The sequence below is a fragment of the Apostichopus japonicus genome, chromosome 20, assembly GCF_037975245.1.
Source record: "Apostichopus japonicus isolate 1M-3 chromosome 20, ASM3797524v1, whole genome shotgun sequence".
Classification (NCBI taxonomy): domain Eukaryota; kingdom Metazoa; phylum Echinodermata; class Holothuroidea; order Aspidochirotida; family Stichopodidae; genus Apostichopus; species Apostichopus japonicus.
In genome coordinates this window covers 29,110,101-29,136,102 of record NC_092580.1, presented here as the reverse complement: position 1 = coordinate 29,136,102, position 26,002 = coordinate 29,110,101, and the positions used below count along the sequence as shown (strand labels likewise).

The 26,002-nt window shown below is 36.7% G+C and overlaps 1 protein-coding gene and 1 long non-coding RNA gene across 3 annotated transcripts in view; both read right to left on the bottom strand.

Annotated features, from left to right (window-relative positions):
* The window catches only part of LOC139961383 (conserved oligomeric Golgi complex subunit 5-like), a 37,432-nt gene extending 11,750 nt beyond the window's left edge, over nucleotides 1-25,682 (bottom strand). The window contains exons 1-17 of the mRNA XM_071960531.1: nucleotides 25,492-25,682; nucleotides 24,615-24,754; nucleotides 23,611-23,723; nucleotides 22,913-22,982; nucleotides 21,813-21,933; nucleotides 20,945-21,075; nucleotides 20,602-20,767; nucleotides 19,727-19,836; nucleotides 18,326-18,403; nucleotides 17,534-17,615; nucleotides 16,851-17,016; nucleotides 15,706-15,867; nucleotides 15,204-15,303; nucleotides 14,120-14,293; nucleotides 13,429-13,532; nucleotides 7,520-7,645; nucleotides 1,686-1,794 (exon numbers count right to left, since the gene is read on the bottom strand). Coding sequence (XP_071816632.1) covers nucleotides 1,686-1,794; nucleotides 7,520-7,645; nucleotides 13,429-13,532; nucleotides 14,120-14,293; nucleotides 15,204-15,303; nucleotides 15,706-15,867; nucleotides 16,851-17,016; nucleotides 17,534-17,615; nucleotides 18,326-18,403; nucleotides 19,727-19,836; nucleotides 20,602-20,767; nucleotides 20,945-21,075; nucleotides 21,813-21,933; nucleotides 22,913-22,982; nucleotides 23,611-23,723; nucleotides 24,615-24,754; nucleotides 25,492-25,528 — 1,989 coding nt within the window. The 5' untranslated portion in view covers nucleotides 25,529-25,682. The remainder of the gene's footprint in view (nucleotides 1-1,685; nucleotides 1,795-7,519; nucleotides 7,646-13,428; nucleotides 13,533-14,119; nucleotides 14,294-15,203; nucleotides 15,304-15,705; nucleotides 15,868-16,850; nucleotides 17,017-17,533; nucleotides 17,616-18,325; nucleotides 18,404-19,726; nucleotides 19,837-20,601; nucleotides 20,768-20,944; nucleotides 21,076-21,812; nucleotides 21,934-22,912; nucleotides 22,983-23,610; nucleotides 23,724-24,614; nucleotides 24,755-25,491) is intronic.
* Nucleotides 2,469-5,514, bottom strand: LOC139961399 (uncharacterized). 2 transcript variants are annotated; one of them, XR_011790830.1, is made up of 3 exons: nucleotides 5,184-5,514; nucleotides 4,350-4,506; nucleotides 2,469-4,078 (listed from the first exon to the last, which is right to left on the bottom strand). It is a non-coding gene; the product is annotated as an uncharacterized lncRNA (long non-coding RNA). The 2 variants fall into 2 exon arrangements; XR_011790831.1 differs by having other exon boundaries at nucleotides 2,469-4,073.
* Nucleotides 25,683-26,002: the final 320 nt, after the last annotated feature.

Here is a 26,002-nt window from a genome sequence, read left to right as displayed (position 1 = left end):
TACCGCGAGGAGCTTAATGAGATATTGTGACTATGGCCCTGTGTCACACACATATCATTTCACAAATCATTTCACACATGTCTGCACACATAAAATACTTCATGAGGTTAATAACATTGTGGAAAAATGTATCACATATGCACCAAAAGGACATGGATCATAGTTGAACTCTGCATAGGCCTATGTTGCAGTCTGTATGTCCTAATTCTTAATCATTCATTCATAATGTTCATAACCATAATTTAAACATGCAAAATAGCTGTATGCAACTTACCATAGATTTGCTTCCAAAATCTAGAGTGATCCAAATTGTAATGTGATTATGTTATGATTATAGTATTTACAGTGCACAAGTCCAAATACAGAAAATATGAGTTTTGAAATAATTCCTTTTAGTGATGTACTAGAAATTCAAGAAGCATTACATTGCCATGTCATACCCATTGAACAAACACGGTATGATAGCTACAACTTATCTTTACATCTTGTCCTGTATTCAGGATAGTCATACTTTGGAACGGTTTTTATTTCCAGCAAAACAAATAAATTGTTCATATCTGGAGGAAATGGCTTGAGCAAACATATGTGATGTATCAGATACGCCGAGTCTATGTTCTTTAATAATTTTAAATTACCTAACAGGCGATCTAAACAAAATTTGGATTCCAATAATTCATATTTCAGGATAAAATAATACCCTTTTTAATGCATAAAAAGACTTCTTGTGTCTGTAAACATGACAACAGATCTGTTTGCTCAATTATTTTGATCTGGGCATGTGTAAGTTGTTTTAAGGTGAACTGGACTGAAATGAAATCCATTAATTACCAATTCTGAGTGTCTACATCATTTTCTGCAACCAGTTCTCTTACAAGTAAGCGAGTTGTGGTATACAATTGATACCCATGGCTTCCAGCGTCCTCAAGTGGATTGCCTGTTTCCCTCAGTATTGCAAGTTGATCTCTTCTAAGTGAATACTGAGTTCCGGGCACTTGTATTTCATGGTCTACCTCATACGCAGGTGGATCTCCTTCTGGGTAAATCCCATATCATTCCCAATTCTCATTTCTCTCAAACACACTCTCAATCCCAGTGTAAGATATTCGTCCAGCTACTTTGCCGCGCTTTGCCGAATTTGCATACGCCCCGCCCACGTATCACAAGTGTCTAACATAGCACCGCCCATTCGCGTGCTGCTCGTGTGTCTATAACCTATATATATATGAGCTCGCCGAGTGTGACAAAATTATACGGAAAGCCGTACGGACCTATATTATATATATTTATGTATATATCGATTATAATAGCAAAATATATGACTTACTATGATATATATGTTATACATAATGAAAATAGGTTATGCATAACCTATATATATGAGGTGTACGAGTAAGTTATATATATATATTGTGGTATAACTAATATATATGAGGAGTTATAATCAATATATTTGGTATATAATTTTGTCACACATGGCGCCTCATATAATGCAATACCTGTCAAAACTTTCAAAAGTAAAAGTATGGCTCTTTCCATCGACTTAAAGAGAATGAGCCCCCCCCCCCTTAACTTCGTTATTTTTTTCTTATTTGCTTCATTTGCTAGGCCACAGGTGTATGACAGAATAATTAGAGGTGTCCAATGAATTTAATAAAAAAATAGATCGGGAACTGGGTTATCCTCACCTGAGCACAATCAGCGGCCAATCTCATCTTCCCGCCTTCTCCTAGAGGTCTGAGCAGCGTAGCATGGATGATGAAGAGCTCAATGCCACGAGAGGCAACCGGATTGATGCTGAGAGAAGAAATACATGCAAGGACATGAAATTTCCCTTTTTGAAAAGGTACAAAACAAATAACTTCACAGATAGGCCATCAGCTGAAGCTCAAAATGTGGCTGTAAAATCAGTTTCGTTCCAGCAACACCGGGTCTAGATTTTTAATGCATTTTTGGGTAGTTTAATGCATCACAAACATTATATCAAAAGTTCTCCAAAAAATTTCCTGCAGTATTTTTGTAAGAAACCCTTGAAATTGGGTATATTATGTAGACATTACGTGCTACGATGCTATGTATTAGGAACACATGTGCTAACGTTAGATTTGGTACAGTGGTGCATACATAGCACTCTTTTCTTGTATGTTAAATTACGACTGATATATTTTTTTTGTATAATAGTTGGGTCAGGGTTACAAGAATGGTGGAAGAGGATTCTGGTCTAAGGGTCAGTGAGGGTTGTTTTCAGGCATTACAAGTTGTGCCCCCCCCCCTCCATTTTCGCCAAAATGGTAAAAAATCACATTTTCAACTTTGAAATATGAAATACAATTTTTGCACATTATAACTTAAGGGTTTTAATTATAAAAATGTACCACTTTTAATAAACTCAGATATAATGCTTTGTAATAAATCAAATATTTTTAGATTTTCCCCCTATGTTATGAATGCATTTCGTCTGTGCATGTATGCGTAAATATACACATATAATGAAAAGTTCCTCTCCATAATTGTTACACTCCCCATCCAAACTGTTTTACAAATGCGACCCCCTCCCCCTCTACTTTACATGTAGCTAAATCCCTAGTTACAATGAGATGTACCAATGCCCCAAGACCAGTGAGCTATTTCTTTTGTATAAATCAATATATAAGTTGGCACACTAAGACGTCATGGCATATTGTAGATGTGAAATAAAGTTATAGTCGGTATATATCTGTTACCTTAGTACTCTTTCTACAGTCTCCTGCAAAACTAGGTACTTTCTCCTTGTTACTGAAACGACATGTTTATAATTCGTATTCCTGCAAAAAGAGTTTCCAAGGGAGTTAACGCATAAAAGAAAAGATCGACAAGGTTTCGAATGGTATTTTGAATAATAATAGTTCTATATTCTACAAATAATATGAATAATAAAGGTGAATGGTACAAATAAGTGAATAACGAAGACAGTTAACTTAAGCCCCAGATATAAAGAAATAATGTATCTATTAAGACTGGGTCGATACACTCAATGGTGTAGTAGAGCTGGGCCTTTGCGATGATTCAAGATACAGGTTCTTCATCAAAAGGCGCGGCGCGGAATTAATAAGTGATTAAAAGTTCATCCAAGGACAGTTGTACTAGTCTTAACAGTATCCACTTCAATTCACTGCATGGAAGTCAGATATGGTATGGAAAAGGGAAAGTCTATTCCGTAGAAGAGGTGAAGATAATTAGATGAAATAAAAGTCACTAAAGACTTGAATATCCTTCAGTCAATACTTGAACAGATGCACAGAACATATTAACAATATGAATAAAACAGGTAACGAAATGTTACAGCAAACAATAAAGAACCGTGATATTGGAACAGGGTCAGGGGCGATGGTTCCCCAACAACAGTATATAAACCTTTGACTGGTTTCAGTAAATGTAGTTGTGAATATGCAAGAGGTAAAGCATGCCCATAACACCCTCCTCCCCCCTCCCATCCCCTCTAAAAAAAAGTGTGATTTGAAGAAAATGTGGATATTTATCAAAGGTGTCTGGTAGGTAGGGTAATCTACGTAAAACTACTAATAGCTAAAATGAATATATGAATAAGATCATGTTTACTGGTTCCTTTAAACTCTGGGGAACAAAATAATGACAACATGACTTTGAAAAAGTTAACCCTCTTCACAAACTTCAAACTTGATTAAAATTTCAGACTAAGATATCGAGATTTAACACCATCACAGTTCATCCTCCAAATCATCTTCCCCTGCATCAACAATCTCAACATCTTCTTGGAAGTTGCTGCAATTTCTATATTTACATAGGTCTGTACACGGTAGTTGTGCATTCATTCAGGAACATCTTCCTTTAAGACATTTGCCGACTCTACAGCTACTGCTGACACACTGAAGCAAAACATCTGGGTCAGGTGGCTTCGTCATCCAAGTGATTATAAGGTCATCATTTCAAGTTTACATCCATGTCCACTCTGGTGAGAGTGCATCAATCCTTGGCTGCAATGCCCTACTGTGAATAGCAGCCTGGTTGGTGCAGCGCTTAACATGCTGGATCAGAGCATCTTTTGTTGGTGGTAAACTCTGCTCTGAGGAGGAGATGAACAGAACACCTTGTACCATGAAATTGGATATTTTTGAGTCTCACATTTTATGATGGGGTACCAATATAATTACAATTCAGCTAGAAATATGTTGCAAATTTCTTTAATAATTTCAATGGAAAGATTAACCTGATATTGCATCTCAAAGCGTTTAGAGAATTTTTTAATTTTCCTTGGGGGAGGACCCCCATATTCCAAAAGTCCTAGATCCACCCCTGAACACTCAATGAACCACACATTGAAGAGAGTACTTTACCTTTCAAGATCTGTATGTCTTCCTTGTCAAGAATTGTATCTAGTTTCTTCAACATAGAGAGTGGTACCTCACTTCAATGGCAACACGGTCTTTTCCTCTAATATTCATAAAATCTGGGCTCATCTTTTTTCCGCTCTGCTGCTTGTCGAAGCAATACCTTAATAAAATGAAATAAAAAAAGCAAATTGTTTTGCATTTTCTGTTGATCAAAATGTAAGTTTGAACAAATAAGAACTAAGACAATTTTATTTATATACCATGTGATCTGCTCATCTTCTATGGACAAACAAAGACACATTCAAATTTTGCAAACCAGTGTCATGCAAAAAAGAATTAAAACAGGCTTCTTTTGACAGTACAGTACATTATCTCTTAATGTTATGGTCTAAATTATACAATGGTAGATTATATCTGTTACTAATAATAAAGGAGACAGATACTTGTTCATTTTGGTAAAGCTAGACAGGCTGACCATAAGACCTTGCAAACCTAACCTTATTGCACCTTTGTTACACTTATTTTTCTAACTAATATAATATCTCTATCATTCAAATAAAGGGCCACAGTAAGAAAACTATGAAGCCTGTATTTAACACTTAGGCTAGTGCCCCAGATGGAGAATTTGAAACAAATTTCCGTTCCTACCACCTTATAACAAAACAAATCAGATGACCATGCCACTAAGTAATTATATTATGTTCAGGTCCAACACTGTGCCCTTTGACTTGGATTCTATCCCTTAAGAGCTACTGATCTTGCATTATGCAACTTCTCTTAACACTTCAACTATGCCACAGAAGTACAAGTAGAGTCGTGTAGTATGCTTAGGCTTACCTCCATCGAAAGTCTCTGCCTGCTGCAGCTTGTCCCGTTTGCAACGCCTAGTAATGTATTGTTTCTTTTCCCACATATAATAAATTGAACAGGCAATACACCAGAGCTTCTGCTTGGTTTCCTCGATCTTTTCCGTCAATTCTTCGTTTAAAATCATATGGGGTCTCCTCTGGAACTGTCCGTTTTCTTGCAGCAATGTGCTTGCTATCAATGAACCGCCTGTAACACTTATCGTGGAACCCCATCATACTATGCTGTTGAACACACGCTTGATCGTAGTAGGCCATGGAGTAATCAGTAGTACGGCGATATCAATGTCTCCGCCGATGAGGTTAAGCCAATCTTTAGCACAGGAAGTAACTTTATTCCATCGTTTATTCGTCAGTGCCTTGAATGCTTCAAATTTTATAGATTCAATGTGCACTGAGCATGGAAGATTTCCGTGTGTCGGAGACTGACTAGCGCCTGTGGGAGCCGCCATGTTTGTTGTTTTCTACAAAGATTGCACACAGAACTCATGGCTCATTGGACAATTCATATCACATGGTACAGATATCTCACTGGCGCACAACTTTTGAACGTAAAACGGCAGGTTTCTTAACATACGCAATAAAAAATATAGTTCGATCTTTCGAGCGGAATTGCAAAAAAACTGCAGGAAAGTACATGGAGAACTTTTGGATCATTAATCTTAGTTAATTTATGTATTCAATGCTGTAGAGAAATTTTAGACCCGCAGTTGCTGGAACGAAACAAGCGAATTTCGACCTTCAGCTGATGGCCTAAGAGATTAAAAACTCTAATTCTAACGCGGGAGAAATTTGCTGATTAGGAAAACCAAGGAACAAACTCGTTGCCCAAATAAAAAACACTTGGTTTTTAGTAATGATCACAAAACGAGTTCAGGTGTTCATCTGTTAAACAGAAATAACGGGGGGAAAAAACAAGCTCTTACATGATAAAAAGAATCTTACACAATCATTACAAGATGTTAAAATTGTTATAAAACATATTCATAATGAGTGCCAAGAAAACACGTACAGAAAATGGATTTTTTTTTTTAGAGTCTTGATGCTGGGGGTTGCTCGTAAGAAGTATTCTTTACCATACAGGGTCAGTTGGGCTTTCTTCTCCTTTAGTATTAATATCAAAAGTTAAAAGTTAAGGTAAAAAGGGAATAAACAATTCAACCAAAGATAAAAACTAAGACAAGAGGGCAATCCACAAAGTTGCATATCTCATGGCCAGCAGACACTGAACAAATTTATTATTAGCTACGCAATCTGGCAATATCGGTTTTGAAGATAACATGACCTACATTCTTTTATGAACTCTACACTGAATAGAACTAGGCTTGGAGTCCTAACTCCAGAATCATACATTAAACAGTAATAAATTTATTGTGAAAATTTTCCCTCTTTTTCTGTGTCCATTTTTTGCTAACTTTTAACACAAGAGAGACTACCAATTCTGTCGCGTGAAGGTAATTATACATAACCGTGTCACAGACTGTGACTCTCCCATTCCCATTTTGAATGTGCTATCATCCTGTGGCACATTGATATTTTTGGAAACTCTAAAGCCTGTCAATTAAGCCAAGTTTTCACACATAACTGGAGCAGGCCAGGCACAGTATTGTACTTTGTAGCCTACTTGAATTAATCATTTGCCCAGGCCTAACATAACAGTTAGGCTTAGGCTAGTGTGGCTTAAGCAAGATCTAAGTTTAGTATAGGCTAGGTTTATGCTCCTCATGTTCACTAGGCCTTTAACTAAGGACTGGGTAGCCATATAAAATATACATTAGACATTTAACCCAGTGACTGTTGACCTCGATTACCATGGTAACCACAATATTTTGATAGTATTTGACATTGTCATGATACCTGTGAAAGTTCCATGTCAATTCCATGTTTCCCCTTGGAGATATTGCAAAAAAATTCTGACCTTTGGTTCTGGGGATCTGCGAGACAGAAGTGTTCTACCTTCCCACCAAGTTTGAAGAAAATCGGCCTCACCATTTAGGAGGAATCTTTGACACAAAATTGGACACACAAACACACCAACACCCACGCAAACATATGCATACAATGACACACACAACCTCACACGGACAAGTTTTGACCCCTCCCTCAGTCATGAACTTCCGGTCAGCCTGGGGTACCCCACCATGGCTGACCCCCCGAAGGTAGCTACTTAGGAAATCACCCTTTACCATGGCAACTGTTGCTATGGCCCAACTGGCAAAGGAACTACAATATCTCATCCTCTCTATGGTAGCAATGAGATAAAAAACATCAGTGAGAATTCACCTTGTTTCTGAAGGACAAGCTTACCTCTGAAGAATGAAATCTGTACACATGAACTGTGAGAGATACTCGGCTTGTACTCTCGATATAAATCCCTGTAACTCTCTCATGTAGAGGGAACACGGTATATCGGGTGAGTCCTTTGGTGCAGCCCTGCATTGGTGAAAGATGAAGGCATTCTTATGGTCAATATTAACTTCCCAAATGATTTAGTTTTAGTTCACAATTTATGCTGACAGAGAAGCTAGCTCTGCAGCCAAATTGTGTTTTATGGTTTTGTGACATCTTTCATATAACTAGCATGTATAAGGCAGTTTTACACCTTTATCCACATTTTGACCTCTGTATACCACAAATGTTACCATGGCAACGTAGTTATACAAGTCTGTGTAAGTATTAACTTGTTATGTACAGGGAATAAGTTAGTACTCAAATTTTGTATAGCAGTAATGAAGGCTCTGAGTGTTCCTCTTATGAAGTCTGCAAGTAAGGAGAAAAAAGCTGCTTATGTCCTAGGGATAGCTTAAGGGGATAACAAAGCCGGGATTACTTAGACATGTAAAGACTTGCTAAGTGGATTAAAGGATAGATCTAGAGATGAGGAGAGGGGTTTAGGGCAGTTGGGCTGTGACTTTTGTGAGGTGAGGATCGAAGGTATTAAGGAGCGACAAGTAAAGAGAGAAGCAGATTTTGTGTGAGAGGATAGCGGCGGCAAGGTAGCAGAGGTTGTTGATGAAGGATTGATGTTAGATGATTGTGAAAGGAAGCAGTGGCATTTTGTGGAGTCGGAAAATAAAAGAAAAAACGGATTGAATAACACTGTCTTGAACTTATTACCCCAAACAAGGTAACAAAGGCTCTGAGCGTTCCTTTACCAAATAATATGGTTCCTGTGTACAAATACTGCTATACTGTACATCTTCGCACTTGTATAGCAATTTGCCCATCTTGCATAATATTTCGTGATGCAATACTGCATAAATTATTCTCTTTATGTATGACAGCCTGTCAATTAAGCTGCCCTTTTCAAGATTTCATGTTTGCGAATTTTTATGTTCATATCTGTTGATTTCTAACAAACCTTTTGACATGCACCAAAGAAAGAGCTCTGTTTCTCGATATGGGACATGCCAATGCTGCTATGACTTAAATGCAAAGATATTCTAGAGCAGAGGTGGGCAAAGAGCTACCTTCATGCCACACAAAGCCCTCTTCCAGACATTCTTCACAACACAAGGAAGTTTCGAAACACCATTGCAGTACCATTGGAACTCTATAATGTGTAAATGTATTAGTTAGCCTGACGTTTCGATCCGTGTTTTTGTCCTTTCTGTTACTGTTACTTGTCATTTAGCCTTTGAAGACGATCCTGCTAGGATCGAAACGTCAGGCCAACTTACTTTTACACATTCTCTTAGACAGGCTCTCTGGTGGATAAGCAGTTTGCTAACAGTTTTATTTTATTTTGGAACTCTATAATAACAGAGCAATATTCATTATCCAACCACATCGAATGAAATAATGATTTCACTCGATAAACAAACCAAAAACACAGAACTTATGGGATCGAGTCTATTAGGTTTACGGAATATCAGATGGACAGCATGCATGTAGAACTTTCTAGTATGTTTCCATGTAATACAGTATTTCTGTTTTTCCTCACATGAGTGAGTATTTTCCTAAGTCTTGTGTCGGAGTGAGTATTTTCCTAAGTCTTGTGTCGGAGATACTAGATACAAAGTTTCACAATGGCTATCAATTTTGTACCGCCTCCCCTCTCCCCCCACCCCTGATCTAGAATTATGGTGTCACACACATACAAACACACCGTTATGACTGCCTCGCTTTGCAATCACAACGTTAAAAGAATAGTCAAGGTAAACATTTCTTTTTCATATGTTCAAGAGGAACATAATCTAAGCATTGTTGTGAAATTTACATTCAATTCCTATGCACCCTTTTTGAGCTATTGACAGTTGGAGTTGCCACCTTTGGTACCAAAAGTGAACTTGGAGCAAACAGGTGTGACATCGTTGCACACTGATATGTTTTCATTTCCTTTAAAATTTACGCCTAATTTTATACTCCACAGTTGGATGCATCCATAATGTGAATGAACCATAGGTATTGGTATTTTATAAACATCACATCCCCTTTAGACAAACTAGTAACCCTATCCAATCCAAGGTCAAATCAATAGACTGAAAAATAAAACAAGAGCATCAATGATGCAGTATCTCAATACTGGAAGTTTTAATTTTGATTCCTAATTTCAAATCTTTGCTCTGTCTCTACAATTATCAATATCAATCATGGTACAACAAATATATAACTTGCATTTTTGCTACTTTGCCACGAATAGTCTCTGCAGGTTACACTTTATCCTGCTAGTCTTGCCTTTAGCGCTCATTGCCTGTTAGTCGAAAGAACGACGTTGCAAGGTTTAGTAATGTCATAGAATATTTAAGAACTTGTTTTTCATGTGGTATCCTTCATCTTAGGTCAGTCTCTGTTGGACTTTTTGGTCATATAGTTTGATGTCAATGACAACAGCCAAATTAGAAGAGGCGAACAACTCGACCATATTCTTGATGCCTGCCTTGAGAGCTAGGCCTATTGACCTACTGTATGTTAATGTAGACTGTAGTGGTGACTACCATCAAAACTGTGTCCACTTCTAGATATCAAAACAACCCACGTTTTTCCATCTCAATTTTTCGGACATGAAGATTTCATGGATTTATGACTTGGAAAAAATAATGTAAAAGAAGATTACAAGTTTTTATATGCAAGTGATGGGTGGCCTCCTCTTCCCCTAATAGCCACCTCAGTTCCTCTCCATTTTGTTATTTTATTTTAATTCTTTGTACATTTGATGTCAAACATTACAGGTTCAAAAGAAAGCTAAACATACTTCTTATAACCTTATACATCTTAGGCCTATATCCTTATAAATAAAACATAACCTTATACAATTTTTATTGTCTTATCAAAGTTGTGATGCTATGGCCGGCTCCTCTTTTATACGTACCCATCAAACAAACTTACCCTGGTCCTTCCTAGGAAAAGCTGTCTGAACACCAGTACAATGCTAATGTGGCTATCACTGAAAGCCTAATAGGCCTAGTGGCCTATATATATATATATATATATATATATTTTTTTAAATTGCACTAGGCCTACAGTAAATAGCCTTCAGAAATACAAGAATGTGTATACGTAATTATACAAAATACATGAAGGGCAATCAAACAAACTTATCATGGCCCTTGCTCTGAAAAGCTACCTGAACACCATTATAGTGTTCAACCGATTATGCATAACAGAAAATACCGATTACTGATTATTTTTTCATAATCGTACCGATTCCGATTATTTGAAAATGAGAAAATATCCCGTTTATACGAAATCGGCAATAAAGTTTGACAGAAACAATTATTGTTGTGATTTTCCCCAGTTTCCTTTTGCTTCGTTGTTATACAAGGCTCTAAGGTACCATTTTGTATGTACCAAATTACCTCTGGAGTTTCTCGGAAAGAAATTTTTTTTTTTAAATTTCCAAAATACGGAGATATGACATCCTACCTAGTCAGCACTGTGCTAAGCGAATGGCCTAACCACCTCGACGTAAATGTCACCTGTTAATGGCTTGAAATGGGCTACGAATAGTTACTCAAAATATCCATCTCAAAAAGTATCTCAGACAAACCATCCATCTGCAATCTTTACCAAAGTGTAAATTTTAATGACATATTGCCTTCATTCCGACAATATTTTGTACTTATTTTCAGTATTACACCGTTTATGAACAAATAGAAATGTTACGAACTTGAAGTTAAACATACCTATTCGTTACCTATATAACTCCATTCAGGTTCAATTAGAATGTGTAAGCTTAGGCCAATCAAACTGAAAAGCAAATTGTACCATCGTAACTTGTTTAAAATTACTCTAAAATGTAATACCAGATTGATGTAAAGAAATAATAACAACTAGAAAGTTTGTAGAAACTACTCCAATATAAAATATAACATTCCCTCTATAAGACATATCACTTACATTACCTTCCAAACAAATGCCGATTTCCAGCAAATTGAAAGTTGTAAACTAAGCTACGCAATTCTTTTTTTTTTTTTTTGCAAACCGATGGTTAGGCTACATTTCCCATTGACTTAGTGTGGTTGTTAGGCTAACATGTGGTCGAAGATTGCAGTTTCCGTGGATATTTTTAGTTTTTATTTGCGACACAACTAGAGCGAATAAACAGATGTCAAGTTTAGATTTCCATGCAGTTGATTTAGTGTGAAGTAAGGCTACTATGTGGTCGGAGATTTGTGAGGATTTTAGGTTATTTTCGCTGGTACTGCAGGCCGTAATTTACCACGTGAAGTTCCCGGTGATTGTGCGCGACCCTCTCGCACTGCTTCAAATTTTGATGCGGGGTGAGAAAACTGTTTGCGCGATTCGCGATGCAACTGCAATTCCTAGCTAAAGCAAACGCATGTCACAATTAATTTTACACAGACACCTGATATAAAGAGGGCGATTTTTTTATATTTCATTTTTCTTTTTCGCACTCGTAATTGTGCTTTAGGAGGGCTTTTTAGCACTTGCGAGGGCGAATCGCCCGTTGCCCCCGCTTATTTCCTACCCTGTCCAGCACATTCCTGAATTCGCGAAATTGCTATTGCTGCTATGCTTACTGTGCCAAGAAATATGCAGCCAATAACCACGAAGGAAGCAAAATCGGCGACCCTGGCAGCCTAATTTGATGAAAGTATACACTGTGAAAGACGTATAGGGGTGCCTTTTTTAATATTTCGTAGTAAAAGAACAAACCTAATTCATCAGTTGATATTTTCAACTTCCATATGTTTTTGAATAATGATATTTTCACCTTCCATATGTTTTTGAATAATCGGTATGACATAACTGGTATTCCACGTAATTTTTACCGATACCGATTATGTACCGATTATGCAATATTCGTACCGATTCCGATTCCGATTAGGTTAATCGGTTGAACACTACACCAGTACTATCCTTAAATGGATGTTACGTAGAATTCAGCAGTACAGAATGTAATTAGCATGCAATACACTAACACCTCGCGTACCTAACTACAGAACAGAAAATTGTTCGCGAGGGTAGCCATTTTCGTATATCTAACATGTAGCTGTTATGAGTCATAGCCAATCTGCTACAAAACAGACTTGGGGGCGGGGCTTAATCATCAAAAACGGACCTTTTTACTAAAAGTAGGGGCGGCAGCTCAGTGTTGTTTTAAGAAAGAAAAATCATTTAAACATCAAATAAAGCAAATAAAAGCCATTAAATGTCATATACATGTAGTAAAATTCTTATTAATACCTACCTGTAAACAACAAATGGAAGTTTAAAATTTTAATAAAATATATAATACATAGGACCCTATCTTAGACGATACCACTGTTGAAAGACAGTTCTATTCTATTCTCTTTCATAAAACATAAGTTTTGGAGCGTGTGCAAAACAGGTCTGACAAAGTGTGTTTTCAGTCCAAATTGGCCCGATTTGGACATAAATCGGTGAAAAAGTCACAGAATGAGATACAATTCTGGAATAAAAAATAGTAACTTTTGTTGGTCTATATGATATATTCTTGCTCTGGAAATTCCAGAGAAAAAGAACTTTGTTTGAAGACGCTGAAAAATTTTTAAGAGAAGAGAAAGTCCCACTTACTGTTACAATATCTCTATACATGTAATGTATTGAGATAAAAAACGGTACATAGGAATCGAATGCAAATTTCACTACAATGCATAGATGATGTTCCTCTGTAACATATAAAAATAAATTTTGACCTGGACTTTTCTTTTAACTGACAATATTGCTTTTCCCCCAAACCCTTTATAAATTCAGACACTGCTGAACCTTTTAAATTCCATCACTCATACCCTTTGAAGTCTTCATTGTGCATCGTAAGGATGATGGCCTCGATCGAGTCACTGATGGAGTCTAGGAGCGGCTTCAGAGCTGCACTCATCTGATTGACGAGCTCCTGAATGTGAAAGAAAACGTAAGATGACATGTAAAATATACAAGTCTGAATGAAGGAAGGTGATACAAGGGGAAAAGTACACTACCCCTCTAATATTATAAACTGAATCAAAAAAAAGGTTGAAATATTCAGTGCCCAAAAAAGGCAACTTTTTAAACGTCTCGATTGTTTGTCAAAATATTTCTCCGTGTCGAAATCATCACAAATTAACAAGAACTTGAAGACGTTGTTGCGCGAAGCAAAATATACATAAAATTTTATTTTGTTCGATACCTTCTGTACACTTATGCAAAAAAGTGGATATGTGGGCCAGAATCAACCAAATTTGAATGAGCAGTATTTTCCCATTTGCATACTAAACCTAGGAGGTAAAAACTTTCTCTATTATCAACAATTTTATTTATGGTCGATGGTATTATAGCTATCTTCTGTTAGTCTTCATGCATCCCTCCATCCTCCCCTTGGCAAAATACACTACTAGACTGAAAAGAAAGAAGCACCCCCCAGCCCCCCCCCCCAAAAAAATAAATAAAAATTGGTCAATCAGTCGAAGGTCTGTCAAACTTTAATAGTGGTAGAAAAATCACCTGCATGGCGGAAACGATCAGCTCCATAGCCCGCTCGGGTAAATTCTGAAGACTGGCGAGGACTTTGCCCACGGACTGATGGAATCGGTAGAGGGAGTTGACCACTGCGGCATTTTTGGTTTGACCAGCTGATGGTGGAGCTATGACCTGGCTGGCTTCGCCATCTGTGCACAACTGAAAAATGTGAAGAAAAAGCAAAAAAAAAAAGAAAGAAAAAAGACAAATGTTATCTAATGTGGGAATATTCTGTGCCTTCGGAGGAACTGGGCCAAATGTACGCCGATACCAACCTAAACTTATAAATAAATTATACCACTGGGTAATACAGGTCAGCAACAATCGTAAAGAATGAAAACCACAGGTTGTTTTTAAATAAATAATGAATAATGAATTATAAATAATTAAAATAATGTCTGTGATTTTAATGCCTCTCACAAACTTTCATGATAATTTTTCATTTTTTACTCCTGATACGTACGTTTGGTGATGAGATGAGATCCTAAATATTGGCATGATAGTATTCATGTTGTGATTGCTAAATGCACAGTCTTGCATCTATTTTATGAGGTAGGTTTGGTCAACTGTCCGTTCTATGCAACATTAGAAGACCAGTTCACTGGCTTTACTAATATACTTTATTAAATTTATAAAGAAACAAGAAAGGGTCCAATTATCTGAAAACATCCAAATTGTTTGTTGCTTGTGATTTATAGCAATACATTTTTGGTTTGAGTCCAATAGAACCAGTAACTGCCCACTTATTATAATGCATTTAATAGTGTAAACATCCAGGGAGTGTTTAAGTTTGACCGATAGAGCATTAAATAATATTTGGGTTGGTTTGGTAAATTTACCCTGAACAGGTTACAGACCACAAAAAGGTTGGATTACACCACTACTAGACATCCAATTTACGCCCATATTGGTTATCAGACAACAAAAGAGCTATGCACAAATGTATGACTCAAAATAGTATGTAACACATTTTAATTGCACTGAAATTGAAATATTTGATTATTTCATAAAATCTTCTTTTGTCTAAGAAAGGATTTATTTTCTCTTCATATTTTTGATTCATACTCACCATTTGTTCACATTTTGATGCATACAGCTTCAAAGTCTTGGCTACATTTCTAGCAATTAAAATGCTGAGATTCTGGTCAACACTGGCAACACTTAGTTCACTGTATATTGTGGGAGAGATGAAACAGAATATTGTAAATAATCAAATTATTCAAGATACCTCGTCATATGTGAATATTAAGAAGAAATGGTCATATGGCCCATTTTGAAAGGGGTGAAACCATGATTCATCTATTTGAATGGGTCTTTGTCCGTGCAATCTTGTCTATTTAAATTGCTTTGTCTGTTTCAATTCTCGTCTGCCTCTACAAAGATTCCCTGCTAGGATGAAAAATTGTCAGACTGCCTAAATTTCAAAAAATCTTTATCACGAATAGCCAAAATATCTAAGAGTTCACTAGTTCGAGCAAAAGAAGAAAAGGAATTTTTTTGTTGAAACAAGGGAAGATGGAAGTCAGAAACAATCCAACATCTTAGAGATAGTGTTATCATATGTCACGTACCTGGAGACAGTTTTAGAGATGCCCTCGATGTCATCATTCGAGGGGGGATGGCTCGACCCTCCGGGGAAGGCCAGATTGATGGGGTCAAACAGTCGCGATAGAGAACGGGACAGGTAAGCTTTCTCAAATAAATCCAGAGACTCCTTCAGGGCCTGCTCTGGGCTGCACAGTGAGAATCAAGAGAAGAAAGAGGAAGAAAATTATGAGAAGTTGCCCAGGTTTGATGTCTTTACTGTCCACATATCATGTCCCATTCTTGTATCATCTGCAGCCAACATAACCACACACACAACAACTTTCACTTCCTCAGGCATGAGATTTTTCCGCGAATTCGCATAATATCCGTAATTTCTTTACTACCTCGGGGACAAAAACTATTATCCTAACACACTGTAGCATAAGCAAACTGGAGCCTATACCGCAAATTTTGCAAAGTTCTGTGATTTTTTTTTACCCAGGCTCATCCCTGCTTCCTGTCAAAAGGATTTCATTTACAAGAAAACACACAAAAGAAAGTTGAAAATCCATTTCATCACCAAAGCACAAAGGTATGGATATGCAAAAAGCAGTAATAGTGTTATGAAATGCATTGGCCTTCACGCCAGCCAGTAATTTTTTCCTCTTATCTAACCTTAGAGCATGTCCAACAGAGAAGATGTCACTGACAAGCATGTGAGCGACAAAATTTACAGAAATCAAATGGGATTTTTACATCGCTCACTTATCAAGTCTTTATTTGTAAATGAAGAAACAAAAGCTGACTTGTGCCGTTTATTCACTTTTAACATAAAATGCCAAAATTTCTCTAAAATCCCTTTCTTTCCACGTTCTGGATTGTATGCAATGAAGTTTGGAAGTGTGACCTCTAGTTAAATAAGATGCGCACGGCACTGTGGCTTCTGAAGTAACTCTATATAGATATCACCACAGACTAATGTCTGACTGGAAACAGACGTTAGTAGGGTGTAGGAAATCCTGACATTTTTCAAACACACTTTTTAATTAATTAAAAAAAGAAAAGGATAAATGACATCATCTTCTTTGGATAGAACGTTGACACCCAGAAGAATTTGGTAAAACATGACAGAAATTAACCTATCGATGGCCAACGGTCTCAACCTTAAAGGTTTAGACCAGAACCTTACTTGTATTTTAGGTCTTCCTCCTCCTCCTTATACCTGGGGCCCTGGATCTGTTCGGGCTTGCTGGTCATGCCCACCGTAAACTGTTCCAGTCTCTTCCACAGCTCATTGAAGGATCTCAGTAACTTGGGATATTCTCCTTCAAAGGCTTGCTTGATGAATGTATTTTCTAGTAAAAAAGATGTCAAAAGATTTTGTTTTCGTCTATCGCAATGAAAAGCCTCATATCGGTTGTTTCAGATGCAAAGCTGCTAACAGTGTGAGTGGGTATAGGAAGGCGGGTAGGTGATTTCACTACTAGGTCCTATTAGTTTCATGACCAGTGATTTAAAAATTTCAAATTTCACCACTAAGATTTTGAAAATGTCTAATTTTTTAGTCCAACATGTTACACACATACTCCAAAATACATTTTGGTTCATATGCCAAGGATTCTGTTTTTAATATTTATGATACTTTTTATATGTAATATTATGAGTTTTCCCTCTATTCATTCATACTACTGAAAGTGCATTGTCTTCAATGAGTATAAGATTCTGTGGAAATTGGTACCTCTTATTATTTGGAATCTCATCTTGAAAATGCATAGAAAAGTGGGGGTGCCAAAGTTTAATATAGTATGGTGGGGTGGGGGTGGGGTTGGGGTGGGGGTAGCTTCACCTAGATATTGTTATAGAGTAGCTCACCATTAGCATTAGATACAAATTCCTCTTTCACGATATATGTCAGAGATTCCCAGAAGCAATGCAAAATATTCTTCTGTTTTTCCTGCAAAAAAAGAGAAACAGAAACATTTCAACTGTAAGCAACTTATGGACTGTGCTCATACTCTAGTCAATTCATCAAACAAAGTTCAGTATGGGATAACAATGCTACTCACACACAATTCACTCAAAATAACTGGTTCCAGGGTCAAAATAGGCACTGGTAGAGGTCATATGTATACAATGAATATACCACTTCAACCAACTTAATCAAAATAGCTGGTTCCAGGGTCAAAACAGACACTCGTAGAGGTTATATGTATACAATGAATGCCTATACCACTTCAAACCAACTCAATCAAAATAACTGGTTCCAGGGTCAAACAGGCCTTGTAGAGGTCATATGTATACAATGAATGCCTTTACCAATTCAAACCAACCTAATCAAACTAACAGAAAAACTGGTTCCAGGGTCAAAATAGGCAATCGTATAGGTCATACATATACAATGAATATACCACTTCAAACCAACTTTAATAAAAATAACAAAATAACTGGTTGATTCAGATCCTAGTCATCTCTAATCTGAAATCATAAAATGAATTGCTACAATTCATAGCAAGGTATGAAGCATACAAAGAAACTGATCTTTGATACAGTGTGTCAGAATAAAACACTAATAGAGGTCAGTCTAGGAATGGACACAAACGCAACATATAAATTTCACAACACACAAAATGAAACTGGTAACTATATCCCACTTTTAATATTTACCTTATACAGCTCCTCCATGAAAAACACATGAGTAACAGGATCCCTCTTCTTTGATAAGACCTTCTGTAGATGGTGAATCTACATCAACCGGAAAATATGAATATGCATAAAATGCATAAAAAAATATATATATATAAAATGCATAAATAAAATGCACCAAGCTGTGACAATGCTATTGCACGCTATATGCATATCATACTGCAAAGTACTTTTACTATTTCTAATTAGAGAAAGGTTCCGAACTGGTCATGCTGTTAGTAAGAGTGCTTTGGTGCACACTAGTGAGAACAGCATAGAGTGGTACTAGTATTTACCAAAAAAGAAACTACCACTGTTCTGGTTCACATAAGTTGCCATTTTGTATCAGGAGGCAGTGGAAAATTTCAATAATTGGATATCGCAACATAGATTTATTATAATAATGATAATAACGAACATTTGTAGAGTACCGATATCTCATTTATAATAATAATGATCATGATAATAATAATAATCATAATAATAATAATGAACATTTGTAATGTGCCGGTAGCTGTCATAAAGACTTTCATGTCACAGTGAAACAACAGTGATGAAAGGACAAAGCAAGTAACAGACAAAGAATGAGATAACAAAAATGGTAAAAGTTAATTAGAAGTCTTTGAATTCTAGAAACAGATGAGTTTTCAGAGTAGATTTGAAGGTCACAAGAGAAAGATAGATCTTGATGGATTCAGGTAATTTGTTTCAAATATGAGGGGCAGCAGCTGTTTCACCAGGAACTGTTGGTAAACTATAGGGTGAGAAGACATTTATTGTGAGAGCGCAATTTGTGTGGTGCAGGAGAGGATTGTTACAACAGCTCTGATATATTGGTAATTTAACGAGAAATATGAACGGTAAACATATGGAAGTATTTTGAAGATGGTTCTGGGTGAGACCAGAAGCCAGTGTAATCCTCTGAATACAGGAGTGACATGTTCTCTGGAATTAACATGTGTTATAATCCTCGCAGCAATATTCCGAAACCAGAAATCTGATTATTTGACAGGCTGTGTCAAAGTAGTAGCCATATAAGTGAATAAGCTTCTTTCTGTACTATTTTGCCTATTTCTAACTATGACAAGACCATACCTATGTATAGTAACCAGTTCAATTCCATAACATTATCAGGGCCGTCCTATGCGCCAATATTATGACCTTTGAAGTGGAATAAGATATGAATGGTTTGATGGCCCGAAATACCGTCATTAGATTCTTTATTTGGTCGTTTTCGACAAAACATCATTTCGACAAAAACATACCCATTTACAGTCAATTTTCATAGCTAATTACTTGAAAATCATTTCTAATGCATTTATCATTCCCCAGCATGAGTTCCCCACACAGCAATAATGATGTCTTCTCTACTTGTCATCTCACCTGTCCGCATGTAGCATAGAGCTGGTCCATAAGTTTCTCTAAATTTGTCCAAAGAGTTGCCCTAAAAGCAGCAGTGTTACCAGGTGCTGGCATAGATGCCCTACCTGGTCCTAAAGAAGAAAACGAGATATCATTAGGTAACAATAGAATAAAGCATCAGATGATTGGCAATTATTTACACTATATTTAAATTATGACTTTCACATGTTTTAGGAAAAAGTAAGCATCAACATATATGAAATACATTTAAATATCAAATTATTGTTGTGTTTAAAATTTGAATATGAAAACATAAACATCTCAAAATTCAAACTGCATTGTATCTCCTTATCATCAGTGAGGAGAGAGGGAGAGAGGGTGGGGGGGAGGCGAGAGTAGAAGGAGATGGGCAGAAGATTGCAGGAGGGAACTGCTAACTACTCTTCCCAAAAAATATAACATATCATCAAGTTGTATACAATGTACGTGTGGTAGGGGAATACCAAGGCTTTAACGAGTGACCTGTCTAGATCAGATCATTGGCAAAATATGATACTGGAGGAACACGAATGCTGATTTGCCTGCTAGAAAAGTGGAAGAAGATGTGACCATTTCTATACATCAGCATTAAACCAAAGATGACAAAGGGAGAACCACTCCAATTAGACCTCTCCATGGGCCATGGTTTCAACATCTTATGGAAATGCAAATATTACATATTTACAGTAAAACAGTATAATATATTCAATGCTACCCAAGGTTGTGAGAACTGTAGCTTCTGTGAAATACAGAACACAACAGTTTATGTAACACGAATCTCAAGAAAAACAGTCAATGGAAAACCGTTTCCAAACTGCATGAAGTTCGCTACAAAAAACCTTCATAATTGTCCTTACCTCTCATTGGGATTGCCGTTGTCGTGGGCAACAGTTGGACCGACAGGGCGGTCTTAATGTTTCTCCTGATGTTACTCTCACAGTCCGACAAGACCTTCTCGACTGTCTCTTTCAAGCTGCCGAGATTATGGAACACCTGCAATGACGTTGCTACTTGAGTTTGGTTCTAAAGATAAAAATGGAACGGAAAGGACTTAAGAAATGAAAGAAATCATTCAGTTGCTACTGCGGCTTGGATACATACATTTGTAAAAATCATATAGCTTTTGTCTAATGTATATTTAAAACATCATGTGGGGAGGTCATGAAGCCTGGTGTTTCACAACATGAGATATTTACATACCTGTGTTTCCATACCCTGGTGTAACATTTTCTGCGCTTGTCTTTCGATGTCTTTCCTGGCCCTCCTGATGAACATAGTATCTTGCTCCACGATATCAATGCCACTAAGATCTACACCATGGAACAGGTAATCTGTGGGGTCAAAGGTCAAACTCGTATGTCAAATCGAGAAGCTGATATAATAGTTAACTATGACGTACAGTATAGTTGTGAGACCGATGAACAAACATTCCCCATAAAAACAAAAATGTTTATTTTGGTAGGACTGCTAGTTTTAAGAGGAATACTGAATGAACTCACTGCCTTAAATGTGCACAATGGGACTGTTGTGGAGATGTTATCATGCACAGAGTTTGAGCTGTGGAAGTATATGTTACCCTCCAAATGTAAACTTATCTTTGGTGCTCATTGATAACAGCTTCATCCATAAAAGTCACCTCTCCATTGCAGCAGTGTTCTCATTACATGACCCAGCCTAGATTACCATAGGTTCACAGTTCCCACACAAAGTCCTCTTGTTGCCTTCCTACATGAACACTGGCATGGCTTGACAAAACTCTTTCATATCTCAACGGTTAGGAAATTCTTACATATTTGTAGCAGATACCGTAACAACAAAAACATCAGCTTTCTGGAGGTGATTTTAATAGCCATCTAGCTACTGTACTCCAATTTCAGAGCAGTAAGGCAAATTGCCAAATGTAAGTCCTTTGTCAGTTTTTAAACTTCAAGTCTGGTACCCCCATTAAAATCAAGTTTTCCTCACAGAGGGAGGGGATACCTCTACTTAGATCCATTGCCCATTGATACTCTTACCAGTGAAATGTATTAACTCCTCTGACCATGTCCCTGCAGCTGGAAATACTCACCGAGTTCGTTGAGACTTTGGGCAGCTTTAGTAATTTCCCTTGCTCCTCCTTGCAGCTGGCCATGTAACCTCTTACTCAGGTACAAGATACGGATGATTCTCCTCAGGAGATCACAGGCTCCCTACCGAAGATGATGCAATTAATACAACATGGAAGTTATTGGAGTATTCCCATTGGCGACAACTATTGCCTTAAAAAGTTACCTATCTGTAAGAGCTGCACTTTCAAAACTTTCGAAACATTTCGAGTCGAAGCATGAAGAGACGCTGGCGGAACTCTACGCGCTGCCCTGATACAAACAAGGGCAAATTTGTAATGGTTGTCCAATCATCCGAGACAAGCAAATTTCTGTTCTGAACATTCAAATCAGTTTTGAGGGAGGGGGTGTCTCTGCTGTTTACATCAGGGGTGATTCTGATGTTTACATCAAATTCAAATTACATTGTAACAAAATATCCCCCGTATAGATGAAATGATAAATTGATATGCTTGTTTTCTATTCAACAAACCAACACATCTCTCTGACAGTGTCCATATTTGGTCATAGTTAATTTGCTTTATTTTTCGGACAACAAAATTTGCCGATAAGACAACAAAATAGTCAAACAGAAAACTATCCAAAACAATTTTGATACACATATGAATTCAAAACTATCTAGGGATTGCTACCAGCTAAGGGGTGGATAGCTCAGTTGGAAGAGCGCTTGGCTTGTAATCCAGAGCAATTCATTGGTTCGAATTTTGTTCTAGCCATAATTACTTTGCTCATTTCCATTGTCTAAGATTTCCTATAATATATATATATATATATATATATATATATATATATATATATATATATATATATATATATATATATATATATATACATATATATTAATATTAATGTGCAAGGCTCCTTCAAATACTGTACAATATGGAAAATAATTTGAAAACATCATTTAAACAAGCATTTGTGTGACACCAAAAATGAAACAAAATGTCATCAAAATGAAGTCTGTGATGAAAACCATATTTTGGCTTTAGGAAGTAGCTGCCTTCTAATGTTTTAGAATGCTCACACTTTGAGCATAACCATGAAAGCACCTGATTCTTCTCACCTGTAATCTTCTAAGTTGAGCAGTTCTGGCAACTATTTTCTCGTACGGTTCTACGACTTTCGATCGAATTCTTAGACAAGGTGAAAAGAAGAGACAGGATGTTAAAAGATGATAAGACACATACAATATAGTCCTGAGCAAACATTCTAAAAATTGCATGGACTAACTTATGGATAACCAACTGTAAAGGGAGTGCTACAATCAATTATTACCTAACCATATGTAGTCTATGTTGCAATAACAGTCGGGCCAATGCAGTTATGTGGGTACAGGTAAGCTGTTTATTTGCAAGGATATTTTACAATCTGTGTTAATAATTTTTGTGACAAATAACATGCAAAAATTTGTGGGGGAGAGCATTGTTATCAGTAGAAATGTCACAATGTCACCTCTGCTAACCTTTGACCTCCACAGTGAAACAGTATGTTGCTGGGCTAAAGTACAGTGAAGCCCATTTTGCTTATGGGATCTTATGTATGTTGGACTACATGTTCAGGATTTTCCCTACAATTATTTCCTAATTAAAATACAAACAAGCAAATCCTTACATAATGCTGCTCCACTTTCCAACATAGGTTGAATGAGTGAGTGGGGTTGTGGAAGGCATCCCTAAGACATGTTACTAGTTAATGCTAGTGCTCTAGTTATGTGGGTACATGTGGGTGTAGATCATACAGTACCTATAGTATTAATCATACCTGTCTACTGCTGTCTGCAATGCATGGATTCTGGTCTGCATCATCTGTAGCACGCCCTCGAGGTTCTCAATACCAGTTGCTTGGGAGAGCAGATCTTCATGGTGGTTAGCCACCTGATTGAATGAAAATCAAATATAAAAAGTTGTATTAAACTTACAGCTAACTATTGTAATTATTCATTAAAGTTAGCCTTACTTCAAATGTTTAAAATTTGACTGACAGGTGAACCAATGCAGGTGAGCAGGTTGACAGAAACACAACCAATAACACTGCAATATTATTAGCCCAAGCAATTCATTGCATTTCATTACTGAAAAGCTTCATAATTTAAGAGAGAAAAACTGCTGTACTGTTGGCAAACTGCTTACAGTAAATCTACTGCAACAAGCCTGTGTAGCTAAATGTATTTTGTTAGAGGTCCTGAAATTTTGATTCTGCTCTTCAAGGCAACAGATGGACTGAAAACTAATATGGTCCCAATTTAGTTGTCTGTCCATCCATCTACAGTAGTTTTAAATTTTCAGTTTGCCTTCGCAGAAGCTCCTGCTAGGATCAAAACCTCAGATCGTCTTTCATATACAGAAAACTATAATATGCCATCCTGAATAGAACTTCATTGAGTTCATTTTGTTACCTGTCAACCAGTGCCAAAAAAGTACAAGAAAATGTGATTTCCTTTTCGCTAATCTTTCTTTCTGGACTGAAGTAAATCAGTGGCTATTACTACCAGAGTACCAGTAATAAACTTTTTATCTAGTTAACTTCCATAAGTTCCAAGAGCTGTTCACCTAGACCAAGGGCTTTAATGCTTTGCGTGTGTAGCACTTTACATATTAAATTGAATGACTCCATAAGTTTTAAGGGATGATCCCTTTTCACTGATATCTTTTCTTCTTAATCTTATATGTGTGTGTGTACTCTTCATCTAGTAAATTGATTGACTCCATAAGTTTCAAGGGCTACAGGTAAGTGTATCCATTATCACTGATATCTTTACTACTTACTTGTGTGTGTAGCTCTTTATCCAGTAAATTGATTCCTTCTGTCAGCTTCAAGAGCTGTTCCCCTATACTGAGGTGTTGCAAAACTTTATTGGTGTGGTCCTTGACATCAAAATCGTCTTGTAGAAATTCGTGAAATGATTCTGTGTTACAAAATTTAATAACAGACCTTTCATCAATGATCTAACAATCAATAAATTTTCCTCTTGTTGCCTGTTAATGCACAAGAACAGCTTATGGTAATCATTAAACCTATTCATACATTTTCCATGTTAGGAATAGATCCAATAAATATTGTAAATAGTATCTCCTATATATTGTCACTTTGATAAGTTACAAATATCATATATTTTAAACCTAATTGTGAATAGGCCTAGATCCAACTTTTCATTGCATTTGAAGATCACAAGACATTTTGTTGTCTGAAGATACAGAAAGCAGCATTAAAAATGACTTTGTTTAAAAAGTGTTTACATGTACATCATGAACATTTGGAAAGATCTGAACCTATTCAATGAGTAACTACTGATAATAATAGAGGCCTAGCCTTGGCCTCAAGGAAAGAGTCATTATTGAAACGTGTGAATGGACTAAGCAAAATTGTTATCATCTACATAGGCAACAATACATCTATGTCTACATCAGACGTATTGGTGTAAATAGATGCAAGTTATATGAATTTACTGCACATCAAGTTAGTCTAGGCCTAAATTAACTGATTATAACTGTTACAACAAGGCTATACTAAGGTATGGGCTCTGGCCTGGATCGTAGGCCTTAAGTAACATTAGGAATAGGATCATAGTACTTAGCAGCCTAACAAGTAACATTAGTTCTGCAACATAAAACAGTCGTAGATAAGAATGTAAAGTGACAATACCATCTTCCTGGAGCTGCTTCAAAAGTTTTGGATCCATTGTTGCCACCCAAATTCACAACTTCAATAAGAAACCAAAACAAAGCCAGTTTCTTTCACGTTCTTCGTTTTTATTTGGCTGCTTGATGATCCGATTCAGTTCTTATCGAATTTGTGAAATACGTGTACCAGGGTGCTCATAACTATTACACCAACTACTGCAGTCATCGTGAGTCAAATGGGACGAAAAGGTTTCGTACCATGCTAGAAGGATGCTAGAAGTGGGCGGGCGTATTGCAAGCCATTTTTACATTTACCTCGCTATTCTCTTAAGTAGAATTAATTCCACTTAAGTAGAATACAATTAAGCTTAATAGAAATTAATTACACTTAAGTAGAATTGCATTTTACTTAAAGCTTAATTGTATTCCACTTAAGCAGAATTCTTATTAGCTTAAGTCCAAACGGTTTATGTCTATATCGTATTTTACTCAAGTAAAATTCAATTTAGCTTAAGCTTAATTGAATTAAGTTT